At 41.5% G+C, this 12,083-nt stretch overlaps 1 protein-coding gene and 1 long non-coding RNA gene across 6 annotated transcripts in view; one reads left to right on the top strand and one right to left on the bottom strand.

Annotated features, from left to right (window-relative positions):
• The window catches only part of PRUNE2 (prune homolog 2 with BCH domain), a 377,855-nt gene that overhangs the window by 334,272 nt on the left and 31,500 nt on the right, over nucleotides 1–12,083 (top strand). For all 5 annotated transcript variants that reach the window (XM_079925976.1, XM_079925978.1, XM_079925977.1 and 2 more), the window contains one exon: nucleotides 6,282–6,455. In XM_079925976.1, the coding sequence (XP_079782102.1) occupies nucleotides 6,282–6,455 (174 nt within the window). The remainder of the gene's footprint in view (nucleotides 1–6,281; nucleotides 6,456–12,083) is intronic.
• LOC307188609 overlaps nucleotides 4,261–12,083 on the bottom strand; it is a 197,413-nt gene continuing 189,590 nt past the window's right edge. Inside the window, exons 5-6 of the long non-coding RNA XR_013829014.1 lie at nucleotides 8,001–8,070; nucleotides 4,261–6,474 (exon numbers count right to left, since the gene is read on the bottom strand). This is a non-coding gene — a long non-coding RNA (uncharacterized lncRNA). The remainder of the gene's footprint in view (nucleotides 6,475–8,000; nucleotides 8,071–12,083) is intronic.

The following is a 12,083-nucleotide window of genomic DNA, read 5'->3' as shown; positions in this document are numbered from 1 at the left end:
TTTGAAGAAAAAAAAAAAAAGAAAAGATTATTTTCCTTAAAAAGCTCCCTCCCCCCAAAACTATATACACTTCAGGCTCAAACAAACCTGAATCCACATTGGATACTAAGTGACATAAAAGGGAGCGATGAAAGGTATCTTAGGAATGAAAATTCAAAGCTAGTTTGTAAATCTCTGGGTATTTAGCATAATACTAAACATGTCTTGAACGATGAGTGTCATTTAGAAAGCACTCCTCCTACAAATGAAATTAGTAACATTCAACCTAATGTTCTCTAAATCAATAGTCTAGATTAATACACAGCATGTCCAGGATTCAATTATGCCTAATGTTAGTGATCAAATATGTCACGAATAATACCTAACCTCATTTTCTTCCTGGGAGTGATTTCTAACATTTAATACAAATAAAGAGGCTCTTTGGCTTAAAAAAAAAAAAAAAAAAAGTTCAAACATAATGAATGTCTTTTAAGGCATTTTCAGACTGTTCCCATTATCAGTGCAAGATCACAACATAGAAAGCTAGTCCCCTTTACAGATGTATGTCCCTGCTGGAGGCCACGGCTGGCCTCATTGCCTCATCTTTTGTTAGTCTGTATGATCACCAACAGTGGACTCTCCACCGTGATCCGTTAGCACAGGATATTCAGGAGCCTGTGTACTAAATCTTCTCACCAAAGGCAAAAGAAAATGCTCAAGTTGACTTCTCCCCTGTGTACCACGGCTTAATTGACTTCAACAGTCGCCAGGGAGAAAAGCCTGTTATTCAGAAAAGGAGACAAAGAAAATCAAGCATTTCTTAGTGAAGAGAGCATGAGACCAAACATTAAATTTGGAGGGCCTGGGGATAGAGAGTTAAATGAGACCGGAAAATTTTGCAAATAGTGAGAAAATGATAGCAATGGGAGGACGGTAATTTATAGTTGTAGCAGAAGAATTTTTTTTTAAAGTAGTTTTCTCATATTTTTAAAATTTAATTTAATTTAATTTTTTATTTTATTTCTGGCTGCGTTGGGTCTTCGTTGCTGCACGCGGTCTTTCTCTAGTTGCAGCAAGCGGGAGCTGCTCTTCCTCGTGGTGGGCGGGCTTCTCATTGCGGTGGCTTCTCTTGTTGTGGGGCTCGGGCTCTAGTCATGCGGGCTCAGCTATTGCGGCACATGGGCTTAATAGTTGCAGTGCGTGGGCTTAGGAGTTGTGGCCCACAGGCTATAGGGCGCACGGGCTTCAGTGGTTGTGGCGTGCGGGCTTCACTAGTTGTGGCTTGCGGGCTCTAGAGCGCAGGCTCAGTAGTACTGGCGCACGGGCTTAGGTGCTCCACAGCATGTGGGATCTTCCCAGACCAGGGATTGAACCTGTGTTCCCTGCATTGGCAGGTGGATTCTCAATCACTGCGCCACCAGGGAAGTCCCAGAAGAATTATTAAGTTTGGGAAGATCTATTAATTAAAGGGAGTAAAATAAAGCTACTTTTACTTCCTACTAGCTTAGATTGTTGACTTCCAGAATTGAACACCTTAAGACAATGTGCTGAACCCCTAGCTCTTATATAACTTTATTTCATTTATATCAGTCAGAAGAGATGGGAAAAGGAGGAGACATACCAACTTGGCTATGCTTTCTCTGCAACATTAGGAGTAACATTTGATAAAAAGGTCCAGCCTCGAGCTTCTTTTTATTGAAGTATAGTTGATTTACAATGTTGTGTTAATTACTGCTGTACAGCAAAGTGATTCAGTTATACATATATATACATTCTTTTTTTTATATTCTTTTCCATTATGGTTTATCACAGGATATTGAATATAGTTCTCTGTGCTATACAGTATGACCTTGTTGTTGATCCATCCTATATATCATAGTTTGCATCTGCTAATCCCAAACTCCCACTCCATCCCTCCCCCAACCGCTCTCCCCCTTGGCAACCACCAGTCTGTTCTCTATGTCTGTGATTCTGTTTCTGTTTCACAGCTAGTTTCATTGTGTCGTATTTAAGATTCCACATATAGGTGATATCGTATGGTATTTGAATTTCTCTTTCTGACTTACTTCACTTAGTATGAGAATCTTCGGGTACATCCATGTTGCTGCAAATGGTATTATTTCATTCTTTTTTATGGCCGAGTAGTATTCCATTGTATATAAGTACCACATCTTCTTTATCCATTCATCTGTTGATGGACGTTTAGGTTATTTCTATGTCTTGGCTATAGTGAAAAGTGCTGCTATAAACATAGGGGTGCATGTATCTTTTTTGAATTATAGTTTTGTCTGGATTTATGCCCAGGAGTGGGATTGCTGGATCATATGGCAACTCGATTTTTAGTTTTCTGAGGAACCTCCATACTGTTTTCCACAGTGGCTGCACCAACTTACATTCCCACCAACAGTGTAGGAGGGTTCCCTTTTCTCCAAACCCTCTACAGCATTTATTGTTTGTAGATTTTTTAATGATGGCCATTCTGACTGGTGTGAGGTGATACCTCACTGTAGTTTTGATTTGCATTTCTCTAATGATTAGTGATGTTGAGCATCCTTTCATGTGTTTGTTGGCAATCTGTATGTCTTCTTTGGAGAAATGTCTGTTTAGGTCTTCTGCCCATTTTTGGATTGGGTTGTTTGTGTTTTGGTTGTTGAGTTGTATGAGCTGTTTGTATATTTTGGAAATTAAGCCCATGTCGGTTGCATCATTTGCAAATGTCTTCTCTCATTCTATAGGTTGTCTTTTGTTTATGGTTTCCTTTGGTGTGCAGAAGCTTGTAAGTTTGATTAGGCCCCATTTGTTTGCTTTTATTTCTACTGCCTTGGGGGACTGACCTAAGAAAACATTGGTATGACTTATGTCACAGAATGTTTTGCCTATGTTCTCTTCTAGGAGTTTTATGGTGTCATGTCTTATGTTTAAGTCTTTAAGCCATTTTGAGTTTATATTTGTGTGTGGTGAGAGGGTGTGTTCTAACTTCACTAATTTACATGTGCCAGTCTCAAACTTCTATGCCAAACTGAATAATAATGCTGTTTTTAAAAGTAAACTGTAGGAAAATGTTTGTGTACATGTAGACATACTTTTAAGGTAGGAGTGTAGTGTCCTTTCTTACTATGATACAACAAGCAAAAAGCATACAGACAAAAACTGATAGATTCAACTATATAAAAATATATTTCTATTTGGGAAAAAATCACAAATTCAAAAACTAAGCACAAGGCAGGAAAATAATTGCAGTATATGACAAAGTTCTGTATAAAGAACTCCAAAAAATCAGTAAGGACCACAATAGGCAAAGGATTTATCAGGTGCCTCCCTGTCAGTAAGAGAAATATAAATAACCAATAAACAATAATTCTCACCTTCTTTAATAATTTAATATACATTAAAACAACAAAGAGAGAAGTTTCACCCTAAATTTTCAACAATTAAAAACTTCGATAACCTCCAGTGTTGTTTTTTTTTTAATAAATTTATTGATTTTTAAAATTTTTGGCTGCATTGGGTCTTCATTGCTGCACAGGGGCTTTCTCTAGTTGTGGCGAGCGGGGGCTATTGTTGCGGTACATGGGCTTCTCATTGCGGTGGCTTCTCTTGTTACGGAGCACGGGCTCTAGATGCGTGGGCTTCAGTAGTTGTGGCACGTGGGCTCAGTAGTTGTGGCGTGCAGGCTCAGTAGTTGTGGCGCATGGGCTTAGTTGCTCCGTGCATGTGGGATCTTCCCGGACCAGGGCTCGAAACCATGTCCCCTGCATTGGCAGGCAGATTCTTAACCACTGTACAACCAGGGAAGTCCCGCCAGTGGTTTTAATAGTGTGAGGAAATAGGTACTCTCAGATATTTTGGTGTGATATATTCAAGGCCAGAAATGCTCATAAAGCCTTTCAGTGCTTAGACCCTCTGACCCAGCATTCCATTGCTAGAAAGGTAACCTATAGCAATATGTGCACAAAAGAGATAAGACACCTTTACAGAGATACTTATTGCAGCAAATTCTTTATAAGGAACAACAACCCATAAAATAGAATAAAACTAAATTTCCATTGCTATGGGACTGATAAACTGAAAGACATCAGTAGAACTGAATACTCTAGGGCTATTTTTAAAAATGAGCAGGGTTTATATTCACTGAGATGAAAAGAAGCCCATGCTGTGTTATTAGGTGGAAGCACATTGTAGAACAGTACGTACAGAACATGCAGAAGATAGAGATTAATCATACTTTCTGGGAAAAAAAAAAGTATGTTTGTGCCCATGAGTATAGAAAGAAAACTACATATCAAACAAAAATGAGTGAGAGAGGCATTGGTGATTTTTGCTGTTTCCCTGAACAATTTCTGGCATCTTCTGATCCGCAGTCAGATGTGCTATCCATCGCACCGCTAGCCCCCACCCAATAATTTCTGTATTGCTTGTACTTTTATTAACGTGTTTTATTTTTATAACAAAGAGAACAGAGTATACAAAAAAAAAAAATTTTTTTTAACAAAGTAGCCTCAATTAAAGCATGCAGAAAACAAAACAACCCCACACAGATCACCAGGGTCAACGTAGAGCAGGCCAGAAAGTCCCAGACAGGGTGAAGAGGGGTTGGTGGATGGTGAGTACATTGCAGAGAAGAGCAGGTGTGTACAAGAACCTCAGAAGACAAACCCGCATCAGAGCCCAGTGGGAAAACAGGGTCCTGGTAAGGGAGCGGAGAGGAGCATCTGAGGGTCCTACCCCACGTGGGAAGGGAGAAGCAGGAAGGGATCCCAGAAAGGGAGCCCAGGGCAGATGGATGGATTTGCATAAGTGACACAGTGCTTGATCTGAAACCAAGGTTGCTGCTTTCCCGTCCTGAGTAAGCTGCAAGCGCTGGTGGGAATGCAGAGAAAGCCAGAGTGATTGCAAGGCTCTGCAGGTGGTAGTAGCTGTTGGTGTTGGCATAAAAGGCTAGGATTGCTTCCCAGCTGGACTCCATTTTGCTATTCTAAGTCACAGGTAATTACACACGTTTGAATTTGTCTTGCGGGATCTTCTGGAACATAATGGCTCTGTTGTGGCTCCCTTACAGATTACCTATACTTCCAGGAACTTGTCCAAGCTTTATTTATCCACTCACCCTCCCAAGTTTCACTGAGGGCTCTGTGCAGGGTTTCAAGCTAAGTGTTGAGTGGGTTGGTGGAGGCAGATATTAAAGATGATTCTGGCACAATTTCTTAGCCCAAGGAACTCACTGCCTTATAGTAAAATAAATGAGAATGAGACAGTTACACATTCAAGGTACAATGTGATAGCTTAGAAGGGTAGAAAAGGTAAGGGTCTGATTGTATTTGCTTCCTAACTCTGTGACCTGAGGTAGTTACTTCAGAGTTTTTGCATTGGTATTACAAGTGGAGTATAAATCAAAGGTAATTTCTCATGAAATGGAAACTTAATGATAACATCTGAAAGCATTATTGTGAAATCTGTAAACAGTCCTTTCTTCCAAGTCACTTAAACATACATAGAATAACCACTGTTAAATTCTACTAGTACTTGAAGTAAAAATGGAAACAATTGTTGCTTATTCTTTTAAGAAAACTGAATATGGTTGCTTTTTTCTTGATGCACAAGAATGGGTAGTAAATTTCTCCCCCAAGAATGCTCAGTGGGCTTTTTCATTGCCTTGGGCACCCGCAAGTAAGAGTCTTGTGAATTTTTGGCCTTGGAGCACTTCTGGTCTACGAGGTTGTTTCTCACTTACTGTAAAACCTTTGTGTAGCATATTTTGAAAAATGTATAGGAAGTAATATCGAATTAATGTCCAGATGCACTCCCAGTAGAGAAGGGGATTCAACCCCACTGTAAGAGTCTTCGAGTGGGGGTCTAGGCTGGCGGTATCGTCAAGATACTGAGCTGAGGGCCCCCAAAACACTCTGAGCACTCAGGATACACCAAGAAATGTGGCGCAAGGAAGATAGGGCCTGATGACTAGCCTTTCACCCCATCAGAAAGACGTGCAGTCTACAACTTATATGATCAAGGATGAGTTAGCACCAGCCTATGCCCCCTTGGACCACTACAGACACAAGACAGCTCTAGCTCTTTTCCTATCCCCACCCTCCGCCTGGCCTTCACAATGGATTAGTTGTTCAGTCAGTCAATCAATAAGACTTCACTGAGTGTCCTTTATGTGATCAGGATGGTGTCAAGCTCTATCAGAGTTGTACAGAACAGGGAGCTCGGGTTGACTCTGCCAGGAGGTCGCTAGTTGCTGAACTGCCTCACCTGTGGAGGTCTTTCTTCTTTATCCCTGCTCTATGCTTCATTTCCAGAGGATCACACAGCCAACAAAGATTCTGGCCAAGAGTCAGAGTCTATTCCGGAATATACGGCAGAAGAGGAGCGAGAGGACAACCGGCTGTGGAGGACCGTGGTGATTGGAGAACAGGAGCAGCGGATTGACATGAAGGTCATCGAGCCCTACAGGAGAGTCATTTCTCATGGAGGTAGGTGAGCTCTGCAAACCTGGGAAGCAAGCAGCGGGGCGGCCATACAGTTATTATAAGAAAACAAAACTAGGGTTCTCTGCAGCATGACGTCCCAAGACCCTATTAGGCAGTCAACGTTCAGGGCACTGTAGAGCTGAGCGTATTATTTCATACTCAATTCAATGAACACTGGAAAGCTTACTATGCAAAAGTAACTTTCCAATGTGAAAAATGCCTTTCGCACTGCATACCTGATAGCTGTCATCTTCTGGGCAAATTTCTTGAAAGCCATAGTCGTCCAATTTAATAGTGTGTTTGGAATTCATATGTTGTAGGGTTTAACTGAATTGTTTTCAAGTCTGTTTTCTACATGGCCTGCAGTAAGAGGTGCTTTTAATTCCAGACCAATCTTTGCAATCCTCTTCAGAAGCTTTAGGAAATCTTTTTAGTCTTAGCCTGGTCCTTTTTTTCTCCCTAGTTGAAGTTTGCTTTTCTATAAACTCCATTACATCTACGCCTATGACACAGGCATAGATGTAATGGACACATCTATGACAACAGCCCACTCCAGCCAAGATCTCCACCTGTTTCATAAGGGACAAGGGAGAGAAAAGGCTCTTTTGTATTTTCACTGCTTTCTTGGAGCTCCAGGAGCCTTGATTAATTTGGGACTCACAAAAAAATCACATGAGCTCAAGCGACACATTGAACGTTGTCAACTTCAGAATCCACAAATGGCTTTTTGGCTTTTTCTGCTGCATGCACAACTTCCCTGCAGTCCTGACGCCCCACCCTAACCACTCAGCTCTTCCGGGAAAAGTGTAAGCTGACAAGGCAATTGTTCTGCCTTCCTTATCGAGGACAGGGAAATAAGTGCCTTGGCGCTGCATTAAACCCGGAGCTTTGGTTTTCTAACAAGCAGAAGGATGTTTTGCCTTTTCCCTCCAACTTCCCTTCACCACAGATTTTCCCCATGCATTGCTACCTCCATGGAAGTATCGGGACCCCCCAGGGCCCCCACCCATGGTAGTGAAGGAAAATGCCCATAGGTGTCCCCGGCCCTGACCTTCCTTTCTCACCACTTGCCCTGAAATTGGTAATATGTCCCAGTGATAGCTCCTCTAAGGGAGACTTTTCCTACAGCCCTTTGGAATGAGAGCAGGCCTAATCTTGCTGAAAATGACAGACAGCTGGCCATAGAGTCAATCCGGTTGTTGTTCTAATGAAAACCACAATCTGAACATCGTCCAGATCTCCCCAGAAGGTCGCATTTCCTTTGCACCAGCCATCAGGTATTTTTGGTTTGTTTGCCTTTTAGAAAACAAAACAAAACAAAACAAAACACGACTGTAAAATAGCCTATGCTCATTCCAAAAAGTACAAGATATATAGAAAAGTCTGTCAAAGTCTGTCATGCAGTGACAGTCCCTGTACATCTTTACCATTCAGGTCATAAATTAGAAGTCCCTTTGTTGTGAAGCAGGCAGGCTCACAGCTTCACAAGAGATAACGTAGCCTGTTATTATAAGGCTAAGTTATCTCTTGTTACCCCAGCAGACTCACCTGCTTATGCTTTCATCCACAGTGAAGTTAGGCGGGTTGGATGGGTGGGTTGAGCCCATGGTTCTGTTGCCTGAATCAGGAGAGAGTGATTTTCATCAGCACACCCGGGTCAGAAAAAGCCACTGCTTCCGCTTGTCACATTCTTTGTGAAAACACCCGATATCTCAGGGATAACCTGGTTTGCTGTGCCCTCCATCCCCACCACCTCCTCCCCTTGGCATCTGCTCCTCCCCTTTCTGTGTTGTGAGCTCCTTGTTTGTCTGGGTAACTGTCTGGTTTGTTGGAGAGAGAAGGCCACCTCTCCTCTCCCTGGCTCCGCCTCGGCCTTCTCCAGGTGCTGGCTTGCATGAATGTGCTTCCGGCTGCACCCACCGGAATGTTAGGGAGATGCCACCTCTTCCTACGCCCTGACCAGCTTTTGTGCTCTGGAGGTAAAGACAGTTCACACATTACTTCTGAATTTGCCAAAGCTTTGTCTGCTGTCTTAGAAGCTCATACCACTTTCTCAGACCTCAATGATCTAAGAAGGTCACGCTCCCTAGTTACCAGTCCATTGAGTTTGTCATCCTGGCTTCTGATGAGCATTTTAAGAAAGCAGCACTCCAGAGTGAACAGAGGTGTTGTTCTGGTGTCTTGCGTTTTGCTATGAGGAAGTTATCCCACTCAGGCCGGTAGGGAAGTACCAGCTGTTCGGTGCTCTGGGCAGCGCGACTGCAAGATGGGGGTGATGAAAAGCGCTGCTTAAGTTTGCTGCAAGAGTGTCCACACCAGCTGGGAACATCTGTGTGTGAGAGCAGGATTTGAACAAATATTTCAGCCTTCAGGTTTACTGACCTCCACATGAGCTATGGCCAGAGGCCCTGTACACAACGTGGAAGAATAGGGTTCAATAGGCCACTGACTAGTCTGTGATCTTGGTACATCACGTAACCCCCCTGGGCCTCAGTTACTTCATCAGTCAAGAAAGGATGATCTCAAGGCCATGTCACCTCCTGTGAGCCCATGAGTAATATCCCTGCCATCTGCTTAAGTAGAAAAGCAAAGAAAAAGAAGTCTGGGTGGTTTGGATTAGCCAACAGTGAGGGGTCACTTTGAGGCCAGAACTGGCATTTTTGAGGCTGAAGCAGAGAACACAATTAGATAACCGAGGGCAGTCACGCCAAAGCATTGTAATGAGGCGTTTCCTGTCTTGTGTTTTTACTTCTCTTATTTCATTATAGGAGACTCAGGTAACCTTCTCTGCAGTGTTGCTGGACAAATGATCCTGGAAAGGATGAGAAGAGTTGCAGGCTGGTGTGTGTGTGTGTGTGTCTCGGTTGCGACTGTGGTATCTTTCCTTCTCTCTCCATTCCATTTGCTGGCCAGCAAACTTGTGTTACGTCCCTTTCATGCCTCTCTGTTCTCCCTCAGGTAAGGTTTGCATCGTTGCTTCCGAGGGTCTCAGGCGACACCACGGTGGGATAGCTCATGCACCTCAGCGCACACACACCCTGAATTCACCTCACCGTTACTGAGAAGAGAGTCTGATAAAATACATGTGTTAAAAAGCGAAACTTCACGTGAATTCTGTGTTTGCCAACAGGCAACTTCACTTGAGTCAGCTGCATGTTTAGCGTAGAAATGGGGTTAGCTGACCCCCTTGGAGACACTGGCGAGGAACAAAATGCAAACGGTCCTGTTCATTCACGTTATTGCACTTTGCCAGCAACTGCTATCTGGAATAGCTCCAAAGCCTGACAACAACGGTACCTGCTCTTGATTTAGAAGAAAACTTTCACGAGGAAATCTTTTTCTCGTTCCTTCCTTACACGCTACATCTCCTCCTCTTTCTTTTGCCTCTTCTTCCCTTCCTACAAATCCTCTGCCCCAAAATGCAAAATCCATCATCATTTGTCAATTTCAGTGATTTTTATAGAAAGAGTCAATCCCAGCTTAGTCATTGATCAGGAAGTGGTAAGTTGACCGTTGAGTATTCCTTTGGTTAAATAAACCCAAGCCAATGTGATACTACAACACGCCAAGGACAGACAGCAGTAACACAACTGCCATTGTGAATTGCCATTTAGGATGACTTCTGAAGTACTGTTTATAAACCTCAGTCTTTCCTTTAAAAAACGACAACAACGTATTCTTAGAAATTCTCCAGAAATAGAAAAAGAAATCAAAGTAACTGAGCGTCATAATCTTGCAATTATCCTGACACCCTGGAGTCAGACAGCTACATTTAGAAGGATGCTTTTATAAAATTTTTAATTTTTTTAATCTAATTTTTATTAGATATTAGTGTATCGCTGATCTGCAATGTTGTGTTAGTTTCAGGGGTGATGTGTTAGTTTCAGCATGATTCAATTGTACATATACATATATCCGTTCTTTTTCAGATTCTTTTCCCATATAGGTTATTACAGAATATTGAGTAGAGTTCCCTGTGCTATACAGTAGGTCCTTGTTGATGACCTATTTTATATATGGCAGTGTGTATGTGTTAACCCCAAACTCCTAATTTTATCGCCCCCCTCCCCATTTCCCCTCTGGAAACCATAAGTTTGTTTTCAAAGTTCGTGATTCTGTTTCTGTTACGTAAATAACTTCATTTGTATAATTTTTTTTATATTCCACATGTAAGTGATATAATACTTGTCTTTCTCTGTCTCTGTCTTTCTCTTCACTTAGTATGATAATCTCTAGGGCTACCCATGTTGCTGCAAATGGCATTACTTCACTCCTTTTTATGGCTGAGTAACATTCCATTGTATATATGTACCACATATTCTTTATCCATTCCTCTGTCGATGGACATTTAGATTGTTTTCATGTCTTGGCTACTGTAAATACTGCTGCAATGAATATTGGGATGAATGCATCTTTTCAAATTATGTTTTTCTCTGGATATATGCCCAGGAATGGGATTGCTGGGTCATATGGTAGTTCAATTTTTAGTCTTTTAAGGAACCTGCATACTGTTCTCCATAGTGGCTGTATCAAATTACATTTCCACCAACAGTGTAGAAGGGCTCCCTTTTCTCTGCACGCTCTCCAGCATTTATTGTAGACTTTTTGATGATAGCCATTTTGACCAGTGTGAGGTGATACCTCATTGTAGTTTTGATTTGCATTTCTCTAATTAGCTTTGTTGAACATCTTTTCATGTGCTTTTTGGCCATCTGTATATCTTCTTTGGAGAAATGTCTATTTAGAGCTTCTGCCCATTTTTTGATTGGATTGTTTGTTTATTTGATAATGAGCTGCATGAGCTGTTTGTATATTTTGGGGATTAATCCCTTGTCAGTCACTTCATATGCAAATATATTCTCCCATTCTGTGGGTTGTGTTTTCATTTTGTTTATGGTTTCCTTTGCTGTGCAAAAGCTTGTTAAGTTTGATTAGGTCCCATTTAATTTTTTTGTTTTTATTTTCATTACTCTAGGAGGTGGATCCAAAAAGATATTGCTACGGTTTATGTCAAAGAGTGTCTGCCTGTGTTTTCCTCTAAGAGTGTTATAGTATCTGGTCTTACATTTAGATCTTTAATCCATTTTGTGTATGGTGTTAGAGAATGTTCTAGTTTCATTCTTTCATATGTAGCTGTCTGGTTTTCCCAGCAGCACTAGTGAAAAGACTGTCTTTTCTCCATTGTATATTCTTGCCTCCTTTGTTGTAGATTAATTGATCATAGGTGTGTGGGTTTATTTCTGGGCTTTCTGTCCTGTTCCATTGATTTATATTTCTGTTTTCATGTCAGTACCATACTGTTTTGATTCTGTAGCTCTGTAGTATAGTCCGAAGCCAGGGAGACTGATTCCTCCAGCTTCATTTTTCTTTCTGAGGATTACTTTAGCTATTTGAGGTCTTTTGTGTTTCTATACAAATTAAAAAAATTTTTTCTCTACTTCTGTGAAAAATGCCCATGGTAATTTCATAGGGATAGCACTGAATCTGTAGATTGCCTTGGGTAGTATAGTCATTTTGACAATATTGATTCTTCCAATCCAAGAACATGGTATATCTTTCCACCTGTTTGTGTCATCTTCACTGTCTTTCATCAGCATCTTACAGTTTTCAGAGTACAGGTCTTTTGCCTCC

Source organism: Stenella coeruleoalba, assembly GCF_951394435.1.
Source record: "Stenella coeruleoalba genome assembly, chromosome: 7".
Taxonomy (NCBI): domain Eukaryota; kingdom Metazoa; phylum Chordata; class Mammalia; order Artiodactyla; family Delphinidae; genus Stenella; species Stenella coeruleoalba.
This window is presented reverse-complemented; position numbering and strand designations above follow the sequence as displayed.